This window comes from Diadema setosum, unplaced genomic scaffold, assembly GCF_964275005.1.
Source record: "Diadema setosum unplaced genomic scaffold, eeDiaSeto1 scaffold_49, whole genome shotgun sequence".
NCBI classification, from domain to species: domain Eukaryota; kingdom Metazoa; phylum Echinodermata; class Echinoidea; order Diadematoida; family Diadematidae; genus Diadema; species Diadema setosum.
The window spans coordinates 47429-72093 of NW_027307675.1; the positions used below are offsets into that span (position 1 = coordinate 47429).

At 37.8% G+C, this 24665-nt stretch overlaps 1 protein-coding gene across 1 annotated transcript in view; it reads right to left on the minus strand.

Annotated features, from left to right (window-relative positions):
• LOC140245875 (complement C3-like) overlaps window positions 1-24665 on the minus strand; it is a 145304-nt gene that overhangs the window by 37046 nt on the left and 83593 nt on the right. The window contains exons 26-31 of the mRNA XM_072325360.1: window positions 23894-23972; window positions 21948-22104; window positions 9350-9436; window positions 2993-3122; window positions 2906-2959; window positions 1679-1890 (exon numbers count right to left, since the gene is read on the minus strand). Coding sequence (XP_072181461.1) covers window positions 1679-1890; window positions 2906-2959; window positions 2993-3122; window positions 9350-9436; window positions 21948-22104; window positions 23894-23972 — 719 coding nt within the window. The remainder of the gene's footprint in view (window positions 1-1678; window positions 1891-2905; window positions 2960-2992; window positions 3123-9349; window positions 9437-21947; window positions 22105-23893; window positions 23973-24665) is intronic.

Sequence of the window (24665 nt, forward strand, 5' to 3'; positions counted from 1 at the left end):
AATGCAAATTATATGAAATTTGACATCCTTACAACATATGTATTGCTAAGAGGGGGATCAGGAGGTGAATTTTCAGAGAAAATATTAATTATTTGCTTGGTTTTTGGTGAATTGCATGGTCCAAAAACTGCGGACGAACCTCAGTCCGCTCCAAAAACGGCATGCAGCTCCTCGGCTAGAGAGCCAAAGGTAAAATGCACCTTCGCCATCAAAGCAAGATGGTGTCCCACTCGAAAACGTTTTAATCATCACGGACGTTCTTTTTTTCTTGGAGGTTCGTCTAAAAATATAATTTCGGTTCCTATTTGACAAAGGATGGACAGAAACTCAAAACAAACATATTATCGTGTTGCTAGATCTTAGTTGATTACGACTCAGAACAATATCGCCAATAACGTTTCATGGGCTACGATCTTTATTAGAAAATAGCGGAAGCACGTCCGTGACGAAAACTGAGTATAATTTTGCATAAAAGAATATTACGTCCCATGTACAGCCAGCAGACGTACAATTTTTGCAGGATATGTTCATTAGGTGGAACACCAAATTTTCGTATACGTTACAGTTGGGACAACAAAGTAGAATTTGCAGCAGCGATAGAAATAAAAGCATCACGGACGTTCGTCTGTTTAGGACTTTGATATTTTAATTGTTCTCTGTAATTTTATACGTGCTCATAAAGTTCTAATAATTTTGTGGTACATACCCATGATATGTCAGATCCAGAACATGGTCAGATATTAGATGCCACGTACCATTAAAGATGCACATCATTAGTTTGAAAAACAAATATTATTGTGAAAATAGCGTTTTTTCCGTATTTTTACGCTTTAAGTCCTTGTGAAATGAAAAATATCAGGCAAGAGTCAACCAAACCATATATTTCCTGAAAGGAAATTTACCAATCTTTGAGATGACATGAAAAAATCTGTTTTCTTAGATCATCCTGGCGTGTTCTAAGGGAAAGAATGTCATAAGGTACGAAAATTGGCAATTGTACATCGTTCAAAATTCTCACCCATATATATATATATATATATATTAACTTTACTTATCAAGGAAAACTCTCCAGTGTAAGCTCTGGCCTGCAGAGGTGCCCAGCGGTGACTCTGCGAGTGTCATTACCGACTTCAACAGTAACTGTTGTACCACACGTACAATTAGAAAATCATGCCAGTCTTTTGATATCATGTAGAGCTGATCTATGTAGACCTACTCATCCTATTTTTTTTCTTTCTAAGTTTTGAGGCAATTATGAATGTGAGAAAGCCTGTAATGGGATGATTTCTTCTTCTTCCTCTTCTTCTCATCTTCCTTGTTCTCCTGATAGTGCCTCCTTCGACCCTGAAGTTAGTTGGCGACTGTTGTCGCTTTTTGGTGTAAGCACAAAGAAATGCGGGGTAGCGGATGTAATGAAGATAAAACGAAATCAAAACTAAAAGATGATCCTACCTGGCGAGGACAGTGAGATGAAGAGGTGAAGGTTAAAGTGGACGTTCATGGCTGGGTGTGAGATCAATAATTGGGATGGTGAACGATTATTCAAGGCTATAGAAGTACAGTTGGAGAAGTATAAGAGGTATATATTCTGGGACACTTCTCAAAATATACCAGATAATAACAATTATTCTGATGAGGACGACATGTTCCCACACGGGAATAAAACCCTTCAACAAACCTGCGTCGACACGAATCCGCCCTTGTAATTTCCCTGATTGCTCAGCCATCGAACTATCCTGCCTGCGTAGTTGTAGTCCTGTCTGGTAATTTGGGCGAGTAAAGCGTAGGCAGTAGTCTCAATGGAAATTACAGTGGCTCTTCTGCGCAGCCAGAAGGGGACGTTCTCCGCGTTGTTTGCTTCGTCTGGGTCCCAGTATACGGCATTGGTGTCTGTGACAGGGAGAGAAATTGGCTGACTTACTCAGCTACATTGCCAGTGTGGTATGATTTCTAATTTGTTTCAGTTTTGGTGCTTGTTCACTTTTGATTTGGAAATATGACGCAGTCCAACAACATTCTTGTTTGCAAGCAATAGCATGATCAAATAGGTTGTCAAGACGCATTCATGAATTACAAGTGAATGAATTAAAAAAAAAATGTTTATATTATCACAGATGGTAATGATTCTATACATAAGGGGTTTGGAAGTCATAAGTTCTAAACTTATTTTGCATATTCTTAGGAAAATTACCTTTGCTAAATGTTATGTCTATATTTACAGTAATGTTATTGGTGTGTGGTTAATAATGATAACAATAATAAAAAGGCCTTCTTTACCCTGGCTAGCCTCCTCAGTGTTGCCACTGCTATACCAGAGGCCCCTATTATTATTATTTCCCTAGTATTGCCAGGTACCCATTTATACACCTAGGTCGAGAGGGACATGGTGGATAACTCTATTCTATCCAAGGAGGTAAGCACTGTGGTTATAACATGAAAAACGTATGGGAATGACAAGGAGAAAGAAAAAAAAAAACTCAAAAATTTCATTTAACAATGGTCCTTCTAACTCTCATTCAATATACAGGATGTTTAGTTATAAGAACATGATTTGACCTGGCCACAGAGTTTCCTCTCACAGTCATACTAGGGAGCTTTAGATTTTGCCGACGGGAACGTTCAGAGGGGAAAAACAACCCGGTTTGAGTTGCGCAGAATCGTGTACTAGCATCAAAATCGATCAATTTCTAGCTCGCGCGCCTGAGTTTTCATAACGCGTTCAGGGCTATTTTTGCGTCCGCTCAGTTTACGACGTATAGAGAGCTACTTCATGCACCGATCATATGGGAACGCCATTTTATTCTTTGTACATTGCCTCTCATCGTCGTCTCAAGCAAATCTAAAGTTTCCTATTGGCACAAACCCATGTTCCATTCGCGCATAGTCGTTGACTTTCACTGCTTACGTTCAAAAGACTTTGATGCGTTTTTCAGTCTGTCGTTAGCTTCTCTTGCACTTGCTATCAAGCTGTCGTTTGCTTCTCCAGCAACACCACTGCTCGCCAGGGCCAGCGCGTAGGCGACGATGGCTTTGTCGTACACCCGTTGAATTTCTTGAATCTCCCCCTCCAAGAAGTTGATAGCACGACCAATCGCCGTGTCTATTTCGTTCATGTCTCCTTCCTGTACAAAGTGTTGAGACATTAATATTCTGTGTCTTGAACAAAAGTAAGAACGTTATTTTCCAAAACAGAAAGAAATTATAACACTGCCGGGTAAATCCGTCTTGATCGTTGATATTTGGTAAGTATTTCTTCATGTTTAACTCCTTTGCCTCTAAGGAATTACAATCACGCAAGGAGTGTGATTCCATTGGTATGGTATATGGTTTATTACAAATGCTCTCGCAGCCAAACGGTCGAATTGCAACATTTGCTAACAAAACTAAAACAATACAAATTTGATCAAAAAGTAGAGCACTTTCACATTTCAAACAATTTTTTACTATTGAAAAATGTTCAATTGATATATAATTATCATAAAGTCTATTAGTTTGATTACGCTCAACACACCGTGCGTAACGCATAAACACAAACTGAATGAAAAGAACCTAGATACTTCCTTCCCTCATATTCTATTCACATCCTCCTCATCCCTCCCTCTCTCTCTCTCTCTCTCTCTCTCTCACACACACACACGCACACGCGCATTCCATGTGGATTGAGTGAATGCAGCAATATTAGTAGAACGCATCAGTGAAAGTTTGGGGAAAATCGGACAATTCGTTCATAGGTTAGGAATTTCAAAGTATATAATCAGTCATTACTCGATGGGAAGAATACTACAGTATAATATGTCACATGCGTAGAACTGTATAAGGAAAATATAACGAGAATTTCACACAATTTGATTTTTTTTTAAAAAGTGCAAATTTCCTCGACTTGTCACAGACGTTTGTTAACGGTGATATTATCCATCCTGCCTTCTGACAGAGGCAAGTCAAACATTCTTTTATAATACGAGAAAAGTGAAAATTATGTTCAATTCTCTTTATTTTCTTTATATCATTCTACACATGCGACATCACAAGCTGTGGTAGTCTTCTCATCTAGCAGTGACTGAGAAGAATCGTCAAAAATTCATCACTTTTCAACGGATTGTCAAATTTTCCTCAAACTTTCACTGATGTGTTCTACTAATATCGCCGCATTTACTCAGTCCACATGTCTATGAGGGTGGACTTGTCCTTGAAAAGGCATCTCAGATATATACCTGGTATGAGTTTGATGGTCTTAACCCTTTCTAATTGATTCACATTAATCGTGCATTGATAGTTCTCACAAAGTAAGGTATTGCACTGTTTTGTAGTCTTTCGGTTCTACATCTGTATTCTTTCACTTTACGCCTGGGGAGTCTGTCGGAGTTTTGCATTTAAGGTCTGTCGGAGTTTTGCATTTAGAGTCTGTCAGAGTTTTGCATTTCAGGAAACCAGTCTCTGAAGCGTTTGAAGAGAAACAGAGCAAAATTCAAACATAAATCCTCACGTCGTTGGTGCAGATTTGTGAGTCCGCTCTGTTGCAGAGCAGAATGTGGAGGTAGTTTTCAGCTTGTCTTGTATACAGCTAATGTAGGAAGCGCACTAGACAGTGAGTCGTGGACATGCCTTGTCTACTTCCAAACTGCTGTGTGTCGATACTTGCTGGTATGTTGTTAAGCAAGACACGGTAGACGTAAACAACTCCGCGAGTTTGGCAAAGTGATAATGTCAAGGCTATTGGCCGGAGTCTTTCCATTTAGGTGGCGTTTCTTTATGCCCAAGTCACACAGTGCCTTACGATGGGTTACGTCCACCGCGGATAGATACGAAGGAGTGGACGCAGGGGGACGCAGAGTGGACGCAGGCATCCGCAGGGTCGTATGTAGACGTAACTGTCCGTAACTAATCCGTAAAGAAACGCAAAATGACGGGGCCAAGCCTGCAAAATTATGAAATGTTCAAAATTTCGCAGAGGGACTCCACGAATGTAGACTTACGCAAGTAACCGTAACTAAACGTAACTTTCCGTAACTGAACGTGACGATCCGTAGCTTAGACGCAGACCATCCGCAAATAAGTTTACCTCCCGTCCATTTGCGTTTATTCCCGTCCATCGTAAGTATCCGCAATTAAGCGGTGGAGTGGCAGAACGGCTACATGATCAAGTTATCAAATTTCTCCCGCAAAATATGGTCATTATAGGTGGCACCCATATACAGATGACATTGTTGACCCTTGGTGCTGAACTCATTTTTCTTGCACTCTCTGAATGTATGTTATTCGAAAAAGGTCAATATTTTGGGTAGGGAATGGGGTTACAGCATATTATTTACTTTTCTGACCGGGGAGGATGTGGGGCAGCGATTAACTATATAAAATTAAAACGACTGTATTTCTAAAAAGTCTTAAAGGGATCGAATGGTTAGTAGCTGATCAGTTTCATATTCAAGTAATGTGCATGCCTGTACAGTGTTGGGCGATAGTTAACGGGCCTTTAACGATCGCCCCGTCACTGTACAGGCATGCTAACCTGGAAACATTGAACTGCACATTACTTGAATATCAGGCCATTCTGAAGCAAATAATTTTCACACAACAAGAGATATATAATGTACTCTTAAATGAATCCCACAAGGATTGGAGCAATCATCCCCCTGCATTCCCACTGATTCCCACTGATCAGGTACTAGCCATCCCCTTTAACCACTTTACACTCCATGGAATGTGTATTGCATCTTTCATTTTATATTTTGGAAATGGAGGGGTGTTCTGAAGTCCAGATGTTTATTATTTATATCTGGAAACTTATCAAGCATTACGGTATTAACTTTATTATATCAGTCTCCTTAACATAACGCAGTAGGTCATGACTCTCGATGCACAATTACAGCCATGACAGCTAAAGCAAAGTTTGTCTATTCCATGACTGTAATTTATTTGTTCCTACTCTGTTGTTTAACTTATCGATCTATATTACATTTTATGTATGGTATAGTTATGCTATGTATACTGGACATTGATGATGTATATAGTCATATTTGAGTTGCACAAAATCAATTCAAACTTACAGTTCCAAATTTCATTTTTCCTCTATTGCTGTATAAAAGCAAATTAAAGGAATGCGAAAAAGTCTTCACAAGGTGTACGTGACATAACTTCAGCTTTTTCCCTAATGTACAATATAAGACAGTCCGATATGTGATAACCTTGTTGTCATAATATACTAACTGAACAGGGATCATCAGAGAAAAACACATTTTCCATAATTATCCATAACAATCTGTAACTATGCGTTAACTCTCCGCAAGTATTCAGAAGTATTCGGAAATTTACGCAAGTCGATAAAACAAATAAGGTGTCAATTCCTAAGATTATTCGCAAGTGGACGCAGGTGTCCGCATCTGATCGTATCTGTCCGTGTCGCCTGCATTTTTCCGCATTTTTTTTTTTTTTTTTGTAAAAAGTGACTTTTTTGGACGTAACTCCGGACGCAGAGCATTATGTGACTGGGGCTTTAGGTATTAGCACAACAATGGCTCTCTTCCACTGAGATGGAACTTCTCCTTCCAGCAAAGATGTGTTGAAAATGTCACAAAGTGGCGAAGCCAATTCTACGTGTAATCTCACGAATCAATTCCTCGCAGGCACTCCATCAGGGCCACAGCTTTTACCAGCTTATCCTAGTTTCTTCAGTTCTGAGTACACATCCCAAGGCTGAACTTAATGAATTGTACAGGGATCAGAAGGTCTGACTGTCGGTAGCTCATTGTTAGCAAGTGTCAGAGTGTCTGGTCAGATGTAGACGAAAATAAAATGCTTGTTGATAGCATTGGCGATTGATTTCTTATCTTCTGCATCGATTCCAGGCTCTCGAATCTCACTGATCGGTGAACATTACTTACTAGTGACTTACTAGTGACATTTTCATACGATATGACCATGTACATTTGTGACAAGTATATTTTCTTTTTCTTTTTCTTCTACAATCAAAAGACATGATTGTATATATTTTGTACTGTTGTTTTTTGTCAATAATTTTGTAATGTCATCATTGAGAAAATGGAAATATGAAATAAATTTGAACTGAACTGAACTGAACATTAAGTAGTCGTGATTTTCACAAACCTGTACCACACGCGTGGATTCTGTGTCTTGAGTCTTTGAATTTGATTCTTGTTATAGTCTGCCCACCTTTGCGTTCTAAGTTTCCCTCTGGATTTTTCTTTTCTCAGACGAGACTAGTCTTTGCTCTTGGTGTGGAAAGTAACTTGTCTGTTCTTGATGAGTTCCTTTATCATTAAGGTAATCCAGGGTTTGTCTTTGCAGTGGACTTTGGATTCCCTGCTTGGGAGGTACTGTTGAATTGCATCATCAAGATCTTTTGTAGAAATTCTCACACTTGGCATTCACTCCGCTAGCATTTGTGACGGATGACCAATCGTGGTGGACTAACCAATTCTCAAAGTGTCGCAACTCTTCATCGGTCGAACTGTTTTGCAATAGGTTCGATTGTTGTGCTGGACTTGGTATTATTTGGGCTGCCAAACAACACCAGTATGGTCACTGTTGCCAATCGGATTGGTCAGTTCCATATGTGACGTTTTTTGTCGAGTATGGCGTCTTTCCACGTAGGCTTGCCAACTACCTGTTTCAACTTACGCAGTTGCATCCAGACAATTTGAAGTTCAGGTGGACATGATCGATGTGCCTTGGCCCCATTTTACTTTTAACGTCAGGGCAACACCTCCGCCACGTTTTCCGAATCTGTTCTTTTTAAACAAAATATAGCCAGGAATTCCAAAGCCCCCTCTAGACAGTCATCGTTGAACTACGTTTCGCTCACTGAAACTGTGTCAAAATTCCGGTCTCGAACTGTGGTGCTAAATTCATCAAATTTGTTTTTCAAGGACTATGCATTGACCATGTACACTACGGGCAATGCTACTTTCGTTCTTTCTTTCGTAATCTTTGTGACTTGTCTTTGTCTATATTCGCTTTCCATCGATGTTTGGCGTGACGAAGTTATTCTAACTGTTTTTTTTTTTCCTGTGGATGTGTTTCCCCGGCTCGTTGTCAAAAGCCAATCAACATTGGAAAAACACGAAATCTACACAAAAATGTGATTTTTTTTTTTAAAGTAGCGTCACACCGTCCTGAAGGTGACGCATGATGAATATGTGAATATGGAATGTTCAATTTCCTGCAAAATTGGTCCCGAACTTGGTTAAAGCAAATCAAGAACAAAGGCAAATACGATGCCTTTATACACAGGTCACACAATGACATGTAAAGCAAACACGCAGGAGTAAATCTTTAATATGAAATGAACCGTCGTAAAATCCTCGAGCTATATTTTTGCTTGCCAAGATTTTGCAGCTTCTCTCGATGTTGCTGCTAGAGCCTAAGAAAGTTCTTCAGCGGCCATGAATGACAGGAAGTTTATATGGTCAGAACCGAAATTTGAACAATTCCTTTGTCTTGAGTTCATTTTTGCTTACTTTCGAGACAGTGTTACTCCTGCTACAATATTACGAAATTTACGTGACGGACACACGAAGGAAACACGAAAGATATAAGACTTTGCAACCACTCAGGAAGTTGCTACTGGAGCCTGAGTGACCCGATGTTCATGCAATTAGAGCCGAATTTGAAAATTCCCATTATCTTGTGTCCATCTTTGCTCAATTCTTGGACAGTGTAACGCTTGCAATACACATCTCAAACACGAACAGTGGTCAAAAGTGCTGCAAATGCATAAAACGACAGGCCACAATCATCTCGGGAATTGGCCCTCAGGACAAAAATCTTAAGATGCTATTGATATTGTCCAAAATCAAACAAAAATCAAGAATTTTATCCCAAATTGAGTTAACCCCATTTGTTAACTTAGATATTTGCGAGTAAAGTTGCTAAAAAGCAAGAAAATCATAAATAGATATGAAATAAAGTTAATCATAAAGAACATTCCTTTTTAATGTAACCATTGGAAATAAAGTGAAGTAATGATGTAAAGCTTTAATTTTGCTCTATCTAATGAGGTCTTACTTCAAAATGTAAATAAAAAAGGTGCTTTATCCATTTTGCAATCAAACTTTTCGCATGTTGCTTAGATATATACATTTATACATTAGATTATACATGACTTTATTTCTGCTCTAATTACACAAACACATTACAAAACGGAACCAAGTCTATTTCTTTGATGTCATGCATCAGCATCATCAAAACTCATCTTATAAGGGTGAGAAGGAGTAGAATGGAATAGTAATTCAAAATAAACCCCTTATGAAATCATCGTATCTGAATCAAACGAATGGCATACTCACTGATATACGGGTTGTGAAATGGAGGAAAGTAGAAAATAGGATTTTACCGCAATTTCAGGTTCCAGAAACTGTCGAGATTCCAAGAGCGAAATCAGCACAAAGGCAGTCATGGATACTGGGCCTGTGACACCACCCTATGTAAAACAGAACGGGAGGAGATGATAATTGATCCACTGCTTTTTATCTTCCCATCCCAAGCAGAGCCATTGAAGAAACGGTCGACATCATTGCCAGTTCTTTCTTATTTTGCTGCATTTTTCATCTGAGCTCAGTGGTCCTACATCAGACCTTTCGTCTCCGATAATGTGTGAAACGAAAATAATTTATGACACTTGGAAAAAAGGAAAGAAAATATGTTGAAAAGTCATCAATTATGTGCGAAGAAGATATTGGAACGACCGAATTTACCCTGTTCCAATTTGTAATAAACTTCACAGTTTAAGGGAAAAGAAATACATGTGTATAATAACATGAAGTCATTTGCCCTTCGACTGCCAATGATGGTAACAGTATAATTTTCCAAAGCAATTTGACCGTCATTGTAAAGCACGGTATAGGTACAACGCCACATCTTCTTTTAATTTAAGGGATGGAACAGTTTGGGTTGAAAAGGGGCTTCAGGTTTTCAACCATTTTTTTTTTTAATGATAATGAGATACCTCTTTTAAATACGAAAGAGCATTTAATTAGAGGAGAAATTCAAAGTTTATTTGATGAAAATTGGTTTTGAAATATCTGAGATATTCAAAACAAAGTGATGCTAATTTTAAGTGTGACCCACCTTTTATTAGAACCGCTTTGCCTTACTTTGTTTGTTTGTCTTTTGATATCTCAGCCATTTCAAGACCGATTTTCATCAAATGAATTTTGAATTCCTTTTAGAATTGTATAGTCTTTATAATTTCATAAAATGGTTTCTAAGTATCTGGTAAAAAAGTTAAAAGCTGAACCACCATCTCAACCAATATTGTACCATCCCTTAACCCTAACTAGGCCGGGGGGGGGGGGGGTCCGAGGCCCCCCCCCCTCGACGTTTCGCGCGATGTATCGCTATCGCGAGAAGCTATCGCCGCGACGTTTCATGACTTTTTTCTTTCGAGTCTCCCGCATCTTTTGACACCAAATTTGCGATGCCCGGGTGCGTGGTTCCGAAGTTACGCATGAATATGCACGTGCATGTCAGACCAAAAATTGCTCAAAAACGTGAATTTGTGTACAATTTCAATGCAAACTGTGTTTACAGGCAAATTTCATAAAAGCATGATTATTTTGGGGGTTTATTGATCAAAATCAATTAATTATGCATTTTCTTGTTCAGAACAATGTCACGGACAAATTTCATTGAAAAAACAATGAAAAACATAAAGTCGAAAAAACAAAGAAATACATAAGAAATTCAAAAAACAATAAAATACTTAGGAAATTTTTTCTGATTGTGCAATTTTTTTCTCTTACATTTGCTAAGGACACTAAAAAGAATATTTACACCAAAAATGGGCCTGTTTTGAGCTTTATTTAGTGATTTATACCAAATTGTCTGATTTCATGCATAAATTAGCATAATTTAGTGTAAATGATAATTTTTGAAAATATTAACTTCATGGTACTTTAGATTACATCATAGGCAATGCGTGTGCCAATTTTCGTCGCGATCGCGCAGTCGACAGCCGAGATCCGGAGGGGGGGGGGGGGGGGGCCTGGGAGCCCCCCCCCCCCCCCCCCGGCTCTATCATCTACCTAAATAGCCCGGCCTAGTTAGGGTTAAACAAACACAAAGTTGATGTGTGTATTCCATTCTGTACCAAAGAAAAAAAAATAGCTGAAAAAGATACAAATATCAACTAGAGATTGTAATTTGTCATCACTGACAAATTAAGGTGATCCGATTTTTTTTTTTTTTTAAATCAATGATTCAAGTCCTGATTGCAATAGGCATGACCATGCAGGTTTCATCTGTGTTCAGAGACATTGGCCGTGTGATGTTTGGATTCTCATTTAGAAAAGGGAGTCATATCTGCCGTCTTTGGTACCAAATCTGTATACACTATAACGAATATACAGCAACAAGTACATATGACCTTTGACCCCACTTTGCACAACTTAGATGGCATCTGAGCAAAAGGTGGTAATTTTGTGAAATGATTCTTGTAACATGATCTTTGCGTGTGCAAAATATGGGAAAGATAAGACATGTATTCACCAAGATACAGGATGAAACATTTGTGACCTTTGACCCTAATTTACATACCCAAGATGTAGTCCGATCAAGTAGTTGTTATTTTATGAAATAATGTACGTGACATGAACTAAACATGTGCAAAATATGGGGGTGATAGGGGTTGTCTTTCTTGAGTTATTGCAAAGAAAGTTGCAGAAACATAGAAATATCTCAGTACATCGAAGATAAGCTTTAATTTCAACCAAGTATTTTAACATGATCCCGACATCATATGAAAAAACAACGGGCACGTAACAATAGCGCAAAGTCTGAGTTACAACATTGTAAAATCTGAGAAAAATTCACCGAAGGGTAAGTGAGCTAGTGCTCGATAAAGACAATCGTGTCAATATTAACATCTAGAAAAATTCCCTCCCATAGAGATAACACGTCATAACGAAGATACCGAAAAAAGTACAAATGACCTTTCACCCCACTTTGCACGGACAAGATGGCATCTGAGCAAAAAGTGGTTATTTTGTGAAATGATTCTTGTAACATGGTCTTTACGTGTGCAAAATATGGGAAAGATGGGACATGTATTCACCAAGATACAGGATGAAACTTTTATGACCTTTGACCCTAATTTACATACCCAAGATGGCGTCTGATCAAGTAGTTGTTATTTTATGAAATAATGTACGTGACATGAACTAAAATGTGTAAATTATGGTGGTGATAGGGTATGTTTTTCTTGAGTTATTGCAAAGAAAGTTGCAGAAAGAAAGAAATATTCCAATACATCGAAGATAAGCTTTAATTTCAACCAAGTTTTTAGACGTGATCCCGACATCGCATGAAAAAACAAAGGGCACATTAAGATAGCCTAAAGTCTCAGCTACAACATATCAAAATCTGGGAGAAATTCACCGAAGCATAAGTGAGCTAGTGCTCGAAAACGACAGTCATGTCAATTTTCATTTCCAGAAAAACTGCACTCCCATAGAGATAACACGTTAACTGGTCAAATTTGACAAGGTTACTTTCAATCCATTTTTACGAGGTGATGCTGTCATCCAATTAAAATTGTGTTATTACATTCATGAAAGAACATTTAATAAGCTACAACATACTGAAATTTGGGTGAAAATTGGCAAAGGATAAGAGAGATATGCTCGAGTAAACATGAAATTTGATGACGTCATTTTGAAAATTTACATTTTTTATTTTATTAAGAAATTTGATATCTTTTAATCATTTTTTCAGCATCGCCAACCCATGAAATGACATGTACAACTCATCAGCTTTCAAAATATGTAAAGAAAATGGGGCGTCACCGTCCATCCTGACGAGTAAAATCGGATTTAATATTGGCGGTTTTTTTGCATAGTCGCACTGTATATCGCCATTGACGCGCGCGCGGAATTTCAACTTTGACGGGCCCGTATGACGTCATATTGAGTCGGATTGACTTGAAACTTGGCAGAAATATTCCTTGACATTTTAAACATCCGATCAAAGTAAAAAAAACGGAAATTTCTATTGCATATGAGCTGTACGTGCGTATATGGGCGCGCGCGTACGCGTCCGTCCGATTTTTTCAATTTTTCAAAAAATGCTCCAAATGGTCTGAAACGTGTGCAAAAATTTTTTAGCTCGATTGGAGCATACAAATGTTTCAACGCGCGCGTACGCGCACGTTTTAAGGGTATAGATGAATTTTGAAAACATGAGTAGAATCAGTTTAATTTGAACTATATGTGACGTAAATTTCATTGAAAAATTCCATTCCATTAATGAGATATGAATGAGAATGTGTTTTCATATAATGACGTCATAGTGACGTCACGGTCGACTGATCACTATGATTTCATTAGATCTGTCGTCTTTGCGACATGATACATATATGGTATAAGTTTGACATTGATAGGCAATGCACTTTCGGAGCTAACCTCTGCACAACTTTTGTCCAGAAATAAAGAAAGAACTAGAGATTGTAATTTGTCATCACTGACAAATTAAGGTGATCCGATTTTTTTTAATCAATGATTCGAGTCCTTATTGCAATAGGCATGACCATACAAGTTCCATCTGTGTTTAGAGACATTGGCCGTGTGATGTTTGCATTCTCATTTAGCAAAGGGAGTCATATTTGCCATGTTTGGTACCAAATTCTGCATACACTATAACGAAGAAACAGCAACAAGTACATATGACCTTTGACCCACCTTTGCACTCCCAAGATTGCATCTGATGAAATAGTGGTTATTTTGTGAAATGATTCTCGCGACATCGTCTATACGTGTGTAAAATATGGGAAAGATAAGGCAGGTATTCACCAAGATACAAGATGAAACATTTATGACCTTTGACCCTAATTTACATATCCAAGATGATGTCCGATCTAGTAGTTGTTATTTCATCAAATAATGTACGTGACATGAACTAAACATGTGCAAAATATGGGGGTGATAGGGCGTGTTTTTCTTGAGTTATTGCAAAGAAAGTTGCAGAAAGAAAGAAATACCTCAATACATAGAAGATAAGCGTTAATTTCAACCAAGTTTTTTATCGTGATGCCGACAACGTATGAAAAAACGAAGGGCACATTATCGGTAGCGTAAAGTCTCAGCTACAACATATTAAAATCTGGGAGAAATTCACCGAAGGTCAAGTGAGCTAGTGCTCGATAAAGACAATCATGTCAATTTTCACATTTAAAAAAATTCCCTCCCATAGAGATAACACGTCATAACGAAGTTACAAAAAGAAGTACATATGACCTTTGACCTCAATTTGCACAGACAAGATGGCATCTGAGTAAAAAGTAGTTATTTTGTGAAATGATCCTTGTAATACGGTCTTTGCGTGTGCAAAATATGGGAAAGATAGAACATGTATTCACTAAGATACAGGATGAAACACTTATGACCTTTGACCCTAATTTACATACCCAAGATGATGTCTGATCAAGTAGTTGTTATTTTATGAAATGATTTACGTGACATGAACTTAACATGTCCAAAATATGGAAGTGATAGAGGCCGTTTTTCTTGAGTTATTGCAAAGAAAGTTGCAGAAAGAAAGAAATATCTCAACACATCGAAGATAAGCCTGAATTTCAACCAAAAATTTTGACGTGATCCCGACAGCGTATGAAAAAATGAAGGGCACACTTACGGTAGCGTAAAGTCTCAGCTACAACATATTAAAATCTGGGAGAAATTTATCGAAGGGTAAATGAGCTAGTGCTCGATAAAGATAGTCATGTCAATTTTCATTTCCAGAAAAACTGCACTCCCATAGAGATAACACGTAAACTGGTCAAATTTGACAAGATTACTTTCAATCCATTTTTACGAGGTGATACCGTTATCCAATCAAATTTTTGTTATTTTATGTTTGTAAGAACATTAAATAAGCTACAACATACTGAAATCTGGGTGAAAATTGACAAAGGACTAGTGAGATATGCTCGAATAAACTTGAAATTTGATGACGTCATTTTGAAAATTCACTTTTTTTACTTTATTAAGAAATTTGCTATCTTTTAATCATTTTGTCAGCATTACCACCCCATGAAATGACATGTACAACTCATCAGCTTTCAAAATATGTAAAGAAAATGGGGGGTCACCGTCCATCCTGACGAGTAAAATCGGATTTAAAATTGGCAGTTTTTTGGCATAGTTGCACTGTATATCGCCATTGACGCGCGCGCGGAATTTCAACTTTGACGGGCCCGTATGACGTCATATTGAGTCGGATTGACTTGAAACTTGGTATAAATATTCCTTGACATTTCAGACATCCGATCCGTGTGAAAAAACGGGAAATTTCAATTGCATATGAGCTGTGTGTGCGCATATGTGCGCGCGCGTACGCGTCCGTCCGATTTTTTCAATTTTTCAAAAAATGCTCCAAATGGTCTGAAACGTGTGCAAAAAAAATTTGAGCTCGATTGGAGCATACAAATATTTTAACGCGCGCGTACGCGCACGTTTTAAGAGAAAATATGAATTTTGAGAACATGAGCAGAATTCGCATAACTTGAAATATATGTGACGTAAATTTCATTGAAAAATTCTTTTCCATTAATGAGATATGATTGAGAATGTGTTTTCATATAATGACGTCATAGTGACGTCACGGTCGACTGATCACAGTGATACATTAGATTTGTCGTCTTTGGGACATGATGCATACATGGTATAATTTTGAAATTGATAGGCATTGCACTTTCTGAGCTAACCTCTGCACAACTTTTGAGGAGAAATAAAGAAGAAGAAAAACAAAGAATCCGTACAGATACAGAAGGTGATCCGAGAGGATACTCGGATCACCTAACTAGAGATTGTAATTTGTCATTACTGACAAATTAAGGTGATCCGATTTTTTTTTTTTTAATCAGTGATTCGACTCCTGATCGCAATACGCATGACCACACAGGTTTCATCTGTGTTTAGAGACATTGGCCGTGTGATGTTTGGATTCTCATTTAGAAAAGGGAGTCATATCTGCCATATTTGGTACCAAATTCTGTATACACCAGATAACGAAGATACAGCAACAAATATGTATGACCTTTGACCCACCTTTACACTCCCAAGATGGCATCTGAGGAAAAAGTGGTTAATTTGTGAAATGATTCTTGCGACATCGTCTATACGTGTGCAAAATATGGGAAAGATAGGACAGGTATTCGCCAAGATAAAAGATGAAACATTTATGACCTTTGACCCTAATTTACATACCCAAGATGTTGTCCGATCAAGTAGTTGTTATTTTATGAAATAATGTACGTGACATGAACTAAACATGTGCTAAGTATGGGGTGATAGGGGCAGTCTTTCTTGCTTTTATTGCAAAGAAAGTTGCAGAAAGAAAGAAATATCTCAATACATCGAAGATAAGCTTTAATTTCAACCAAGTTTTTCGATGTGATTTCGACGTCGTATGAAAAAAAAACGAAGGGCATTTGACGATAGTGCAAAGTCTCAGCTACAACATATTAAAATCTGGGAGAAATTCACCGAAGGGTAAGTGAGCTAGTGCTCGATAAAGACAGTCATGTCAATTTTCACATCTAGAAAAATTTACTCCTATAGAGATAACACGTCATAACGAAGATAAAGAAAGAAGTACATATTACCTTTGACCCCACTTTGCACAGACAAGATGGCATCTGAGCAAAAAGTGTTTATTATGTGAAATGATCCTTGTAACATGGTCTTTGCGTGAGCAAAATATGGGAAAGATAGGACATGTATTCACCAAGATACAGGATGAAACATTTATGACCTTTGACCCTAATTTACATACCCAAGATGGTGTCCGATCAAGTAGTTGTTATTTTGTGAAATAATGTACGTGACATGAACTAAACATGTGCAAAATATGGTGGTGATAGGGTATGTTTCTCTTGAGTTATTGCAAAGAAAGTTGCAGAAAGAAAGAAATATTTCAATACATCGAAGATAAGCTTTAATTCCAACCAAGTTTTTTGACGTGATGCCGACATTGTTTGAAAAAACGAAGGGCAAATTACAATTGCCCAAAGTCTTAGCTACAGCATATTAAAATCTGGGAGAAATTCACCGAAGCATAAGTGAGCTAATGCTCGCTAAAGACAGTCATGTCAATTTTCATTTCCAGAAAAACTGCACTCCCATAGAGATAACACGTAAACTGGTCAAATTTGACAAGATGACATTTAATCCATTTTTACGAGGTGATGACGTCATCCGATCAAAAGTTTGTAATTTAATTTTTGAAAGAACATTAAATAAGCTACAACATACTGAAATCTCGGTGAAAACTGGCAAAGGATTCGTGAGATACGCTCGAATGAACTTGAAATTTGATGACGTCATTTTGAAAATTTACTTTTTTTAACTTAATTAAGCAATTTGATATCTTTTGATCATTTTTTCAGCATCGCCAACCCATGAAATGACATGTACAACTCATCAGCTTTCAGAATATGTCAAGAAAATGGGGGGTCACCGTCCATCCTGACGAGTAAAATCGGATTTAAAATTGGCGGTTTTTTGGCATAGTTGCACTGTCTATCGCCATTGATGCGCGCGCGGAATTTCAACTTTGACGGGCCCGTATGACGTCATATTGAGTCGGATTGACTTGAAACTTGGTAGAAATATTCCTTGACATTTCAGACATCCGATCAAAGTAAAAAAACGGGAAATTTCTATTGCATATGAGCTGTGCGTGCGTATATGCGGGCGCGCGTACGCGTCCGTCCGATTTTTTCAATTTTTCAAAAAATGCTCCAAATGGGCTGAAACTTGTGTAAAAAAAATTTGAGCTCGATTGGAGCATACAAATATTTCAACGCGCGCGTACGCGCACGTTTTAAGGTATAGATGAATTTTGAGAATATGAGTAGAATGTCCATAACTTGAAATATATGTGACGTAAATTTCATTGAAAAATTCCATTCCATAAATAGATATGATTGAGAATGTGTTTTCACATAATGACGTCATAGTGACGTCACGGTCGACTGATCACTATGATTTTACTAGATCTGTCATCTTTGGGACACGATACATACATGGTGTAATTTTGAACTTGATAGGCATAACACTTTCTGAGCTAATCTCTGCACAACTTTTGGGGAGAAATAAAGAAAGAAGAAGAAGAAAGAATCCGTACAGATACAGAAGGTGATCCGAGAGGATACTCGGATCACCTAAAAAGAAAGAATCCGTACAGATACAATAGGTGATCCGAGAGGATTCTCGGATCACCTAAAAAAAGTGTATTGTCGTACCAGTAGGCCCTACGGATAGAGCCACGTAAAACAAGGAAAAGTAGAAATTACGCGTTGCGTAATATATGTCCCCGCCGGAAGTAGCATTTAGTAGCAAAATGTACAATATAGGTAAAAAGATCAAGGTCAAAGGTCAAAGAAGTCAAAGGTCAAAATTCTATGTAGAAGTTTTGAAGCCCTCACCTAGTGCCATCACATAAAGCAAACGGAATCGAAATCGGGTAAGAAATGGCAAAGGAGTAGCATTTTGTAGCCAATGTACAATATAGGTAAAAAAATCAAGGTCAAAGGTCAAAGAAGTCAAAGGTCAAAATTCTGTGTAGAAGTTTTGAAGCCCTCACCTAGTGCCACCACATAAAGCAAACGGAATCGAAATTGGGTTAGAAATGGCGAAGGAGTAGCATTTGGTAGCAAAATGTACAATACAGGTCAAAAATCAAGGTCAAAGGTCAAAATACCCAGTAAGAACAGTAGTTGCCTACTGATGGGGCTACCCTGTTGAAAAAAGACTGAATAAATAAACAAATAAATAAAGAAGTCAAAGGTCAAAATTCTGCGTAGATGTTTTGAAGCCCTCACCTAGTGCCATCACTTAAAGCAAACGGAATTGAAATCGGGTTACAAATGGCGAAGGAGTAGCATTTTGTAGCAAAATGTACAATATAGGTCAAAAATCAAGGTCAAAGGTCAAAGAAGTCAGAGGTCAAAATTCCGTGTAGAAGTTTTGAAGCCCTCACCAAGTGCCATCACATAAAGCAAACGGAATCGAAATCGAGTTAGAAATGGCGAAGGAGTAGCATTTTGTAGGCAATGTACAATATAGGTCAAAAATCAAGGTCAAAGGTCAAAGAAGTCAAAGGTCAAAATTCTGTGTAGAAGTTTTGAAGCCCTCACCTAGTGCCATCATATAAAGCAAACGGAATCAAAATCGGGTTAGAAATGGCGAAGGAGTAGCATTTTGAAGCAAAATGTACAATATAGGTCAAAGGTCAAGGTCAAAGGTCACAACTGAAATTCTGTATAGAAGTTTCAAAGCTCCCATGTAGTGCTATCATATAAAGCAAACAGAATCAAAATCGGGTTAGAAATGGCGAAGGAGTAGCATTTTGAACATTTTGATCACACACGGACGCACGGACGGACAGACGGACAGACGGACACACGGACACACACACGTACGGAGCCCGTTTCATAGTCCCCTGCTCGAACTCGTTCGGCGGGGAAAATAATGGCTCGAAGAGAATGAAATAGCACTTCTAATTCATGAGCTTACATATAATTAACTACAAATACTAGCATGAAAGCATTAAACTAAGATTTGTATTGATGCTGTGCAATTGCTGTTCATGGACTTAATGGACTGCACGGATTTGGGAAACAATATGTCGTATCAACAATGATTTCGAAGGTCATATCATGATTTCTGCATACATAGGGTATCCTTTTCATTATTTCAATGGTAACGATCATTTTAGAAAAAAAAAGGAATATAATCCATTCTGACATGACAACTTGAATGTCATCATACCCCTCCTCTTCCTACTATAATCGTTTCCATCACACATTACTTAAAATAATACCATACAGACTGTATAATAAGTGCAGATGTCAAGCTTGGACCAATCACAAAACCTAAAATTTACGTCAATCTACTGAACGTTGCCCATGAATGACTGGCATGACTAAAAAGCGGAAAAACTCGTCGAATTATCTACTGTTCCATCGGGTCTGTCGCCGATATATAGACCGATTAAAATCTACCACGGGAACAAAATTTGTGGCCGCCGGCCGCGAAAAGACAGGTACAATGTAGCCGTTATACACAGGGTCTTTAACAGGTCTTTTCTCTAGGGGGATTTTCAGTGGCCGCTAAGGCAGGTTTAACTGTAATCATACTTAAGTCATGTACAGTAGTAATTAATGAGTGCAGACAGATTTCTATACACAATTGCAATAAAGAGAAAAAGCCCGTTATTGCGTTGGCAGCGACAATATCCACTGATAGGAGTGTGGAGTCGGTAAAGGAACAAACGTCGGGAAACGTTCAAATCTCTGAAATTGTATCAACGGAAAATGTACAAACGTCTCGCCGGAAAATGTATAACAAACTTTAGATTTTGACGGAAAATGCGCAAACGCTGCCGGCTAATGTTACTGAATGTACAAATCATTTACTGCAATGATATTACGAACCCGTGGTAGATAATCTCGATGTGTATCAAAACTGAGAATGGAGCTTCACCATTTTTTTTTTTTTTGGTTGAAAATCCCGCAACGAATATTCACCGAACTTGGCAGGAGCCCCCATCCCCCCCCTCCCAGTCCATAAACCATAGATTTTTTAAATCTTTTTCTTTAAAACCCAATAAGGTAGATCTTTCTTAGTGCTATATAGATATCAATGACTATAGTTTTAAGTTTGCTCATGGCTGATCCAGGTGTGCCCCTACACGGGGCCGGGGGAGGGGGTAGGGGGACAAAACTTTAACCTCTTTAGGGTGATAGGACCTCAGTTTGTTTAAAATGAGCTCCCTCTCCCCCGCCCCCTCCTTTTTTTTTGGGGGGGGGGGAGAGGGGGAGGTTGTAGCCTTAGTTGTAGCCTCAACGTCCCTATAAACTATGGATTATTTATCTTCTTTAGAACCAAAAAGATAAGCTAAGTAGGGGTGGCATATTCAAGAGATTTTTGGAAAAACAAAATCGTCTGTAGAACAGCTACTGTAAGTACATTTATGAATGTAGTTTCCAGTTTGCGTTGGCGGAAGAGAGCATACTTGAAGAGGGGGAGGGTTATTTTGTTTTCTTTTACCCTCCCTTAACTTGGGGCCTTTGCTCCTCCCCCACCCCACAGTTTCGTTTTCGTAATGCACGTACGTATACTTATGAATACGCAAGAGTGATTATAGGCCTAATGAGACTATCACTTTGTCATCTTAACCGCCTTAATCATCATTATCAGCATTTGTTCATTTGAACATCCATTTTATTGCTAAACATGTTTTGCAAACTTTAATAGAAAATCCTTATGTCGACGTGTCATCACATGGCTTTCTTATCAATAATTTACATCTTTATTTTCGGTATGATCGTACATTATTGTGTTTATAATTTTTACTTGACATGTTTTTGTGATTATGGTCATCATACTCATGCTCTGTGACTATCATTTTGCACATTTTTTTGCACCATCATGTTTGATCAACATGTGGGCGTTTTTAACATTCAATTCAAAACGCAGCTCAAGTAATGTACGTTTTCATGGACATCATCATATAGTTTTAATTAAATTATATATTTATGAACTTGTTTACCCATATGTGAATTTGAATGCTCGGAAAGAGATGGCGACAGGTGGAGACAAAGTTGAATAAACACTGCCGAAAATGTATGTCCATTCGATGAATTAGAATGCGCAAATGAAAAATCGGTTGCAAAATTAGTCGTTTGAACAAAGAAAAACAATTTTTGAATAACGAAAACGAGAATAGCGAAAATGAATGATTCTAATAGGAAAGTGAATGACTAAACAATGAAATTGGTTGGAAAACCTAGTATATATTTCAATCAAATTTACCCGAACACTATAAGTCGATTGTCTTGCATGACTAATCATTCAAAAAATCATCACCTGTATGTTTGCCAAGACAGGCTTGCACTCACTATACATTTTATATTTTGAAATTGTAGGACTTACCATCAAGTACGTCGTCCTTCGGGTTCTATTCTCCCTGATTTCCCCATTGTCCACTTGGTTTTGTATTAACCACTTTACGCTCTCAAGAACATGCCCCCGCTCCACTGGAGTAAACTGGTTTGCATGACTGAACACTTTCACTACGAAAGCGGTGAGCCTGTAAAAACAAGCAAACAAAAATTTCCGAAGTCGATTTGGCTATAGGGAAAGTAGCCGTAGAACTTTGTATGTGTGCGTGTGTGTGACTGTGTGTGTGTTTGTGCGTGTTGGTGTGTGTGTGATGAAAATAACAATTTTGATGAAAGTTGTAATGTTTCGGTCGAGTAGAAAATAGTTTACCCTCGAGGGAAAAGATCCAGAAAATTGTTTTTGATTTTAAAAAGCAGGAAAACAAAATTGCGGTAAAAGCAGGCAAGCATAGGTTTTACTTGCAATATGGGAACAATTGAAGATTTTGTAACGATCAGTTAATTTGATAATTTATCTCCATGGCTGGTAGGAATAGATGTGTAGATTGATGGGCTTTCGTCTCTCTTTATTAGTTTCCAATGTTGTTCCAGTCTCGTTTAATGTATATTCGCGTGTGTCACTGTTTATATGCTACTCTGTCTTCGTATAGTGGGCTTCTAGACTTTTTCCCCCTCTCTCGAGACCATGTTTTTTTCCCCCTTAAAGGGACGATACAGTATTGGTGGAGATGAGAACTTTTTGCAATGTACCAAGAAAACACTTATGAAATAGTACAGAGCATACCATTGTAAGAGGAATTCAAAGTTCATTTGATGAAATCGGGTTTGGAATGACTGAAACATCCAAAAACAAAGTAAAACAAAGCGATCGTAAAAAAGTGTGGGTCCCACACTTCATTGAAATCACTCTGTTTTGGATATCTCGGCCATTTCAAAACCAATTTTCATCAAATAAACGTTTAATTCCTCATGAAATTACATGCTCTTTCATATTTCATAGAGGTTTCTCATTATCTCACCAAAAAATGTTAGAAACCTGAAATTAGGTGTCAACCAAAACTATACGATCCCTTTAATGCATAATTTTCGTTTTGACATTCTGTACCTGAGGGGCCCATATTCTACAAGCTATGTGGTTTCTCTTTTTATGGGGTCCCTCCGTTTTTCGAAGTGTGCGTAATGCTATTTCATCTTTATCACTTCAATTCACATGTAAGAATATATCCGATAAATGACACGATAGAGAATTGCATGAATGCCAATTGGTATTTATCAAAATTCCAAATTTTCAGGAGCCTATACCTTCTTGTGGAATGAAAATGCTAAGTTATCTTTATAGCGATATAAACAATGACTACCGTTGCTATTATCACTGTAAAGATACCTTAGCATTCTCATCCCTGACGAAGGGGTAGGCCCCCCAAATTTAGAATTTTAATAAATACCAATTGGCAATTCATGCATTTCTCTGTCGTATCATACCTTCTACTATGATACTAGTATTATAACCAACGGCCAATACGCGAATCAAATTATACATATTCAGTGGCGGATCCAGGTGGCGGCGCACCGGGCGCAGCCCCTTTAATGTTTGATCAAACAACAGAAATAAACAAAGAAAATGGGAAATGGACGACGTGCGCCCCCTATTACTGAATTCCTGTATCCGTCCCTGCACATTTACACTGTATACAAAATATTATGTGTTATAATATATATATATATATGATATAATATAAATACATAGGCCTCTATTCTTATTAGTATGAAGATATTCTTCAATTGATAAGTTGTAATTTGACACCAATGATTAGAAATATACAAAGCAAACAGTCATACAACTTTATATAAAATGTTTGGAATCTGAAAAATTCTAAATATTTGTTATTGTTGTTTTTGTGACATAGTGATATCGTCTGCAGCAGCTACACCTGCTAATAAATTACAATAGTGTTTATCATTGATGCTTGTAGTTACCATGTACTCGCTAGATAATTTGCAAAAACGCCGTAGGCACCATCGTTGACTTTACGGTGTCTCAGCTGATTGGCAACTCCTAGATGATTAAACGATTAAGGAAAAATTTACATGTTAATAAAAAAACAAAGCAGTACAAAGCATAACAAAACAAACGCAATACCTCACATAACATACATATTAATGACAAAGTGTAGACTCAAACTTGACTTGAACGCACCCGAAAACGCATGGTCATCCATGCATGCTTTAATAGAATATTCGGAAGGAAGAGTTTTGAGGTAAACTAGTTTTTCTTTTATTGTTGTCTGCTCCGTCAACAACTGAAAGTGATGAAAAACGAAAGGAGAGGCAAACACTACTTGTTGGTTACTATTTTGGATTCTAAAAGATAATCGAGTAAAGTGAAGAGATTATCTGTACACGTTTGCATGTGTTCTAAACCATTCTAATGACAGAAAACAAATAACGATTGACGGGAAGGCAGTATATGCACTGTTTTCTTTTTCCTTCTGTTGCGGTTTTTTTTTCTACATAATTGACAATCTCAGACCTTTGAGTTGGGTTGCAAGTATGAAATGAATCTCTGCTAATCATTTACGTTACCGACTTTTCATTCTCTTCCACGTTCTGCTAGTTTCAACACTGAATTCTGCATGGTTGTCTCGACTTCATGTCTGAATTCATAGTAGTACAAGTTTCGTACTTTTTCTCGTTAGCTACTCCTTTCCAATTACTTGAAAATTGTTGGAAAGAATTGGTCCCGTTTCAT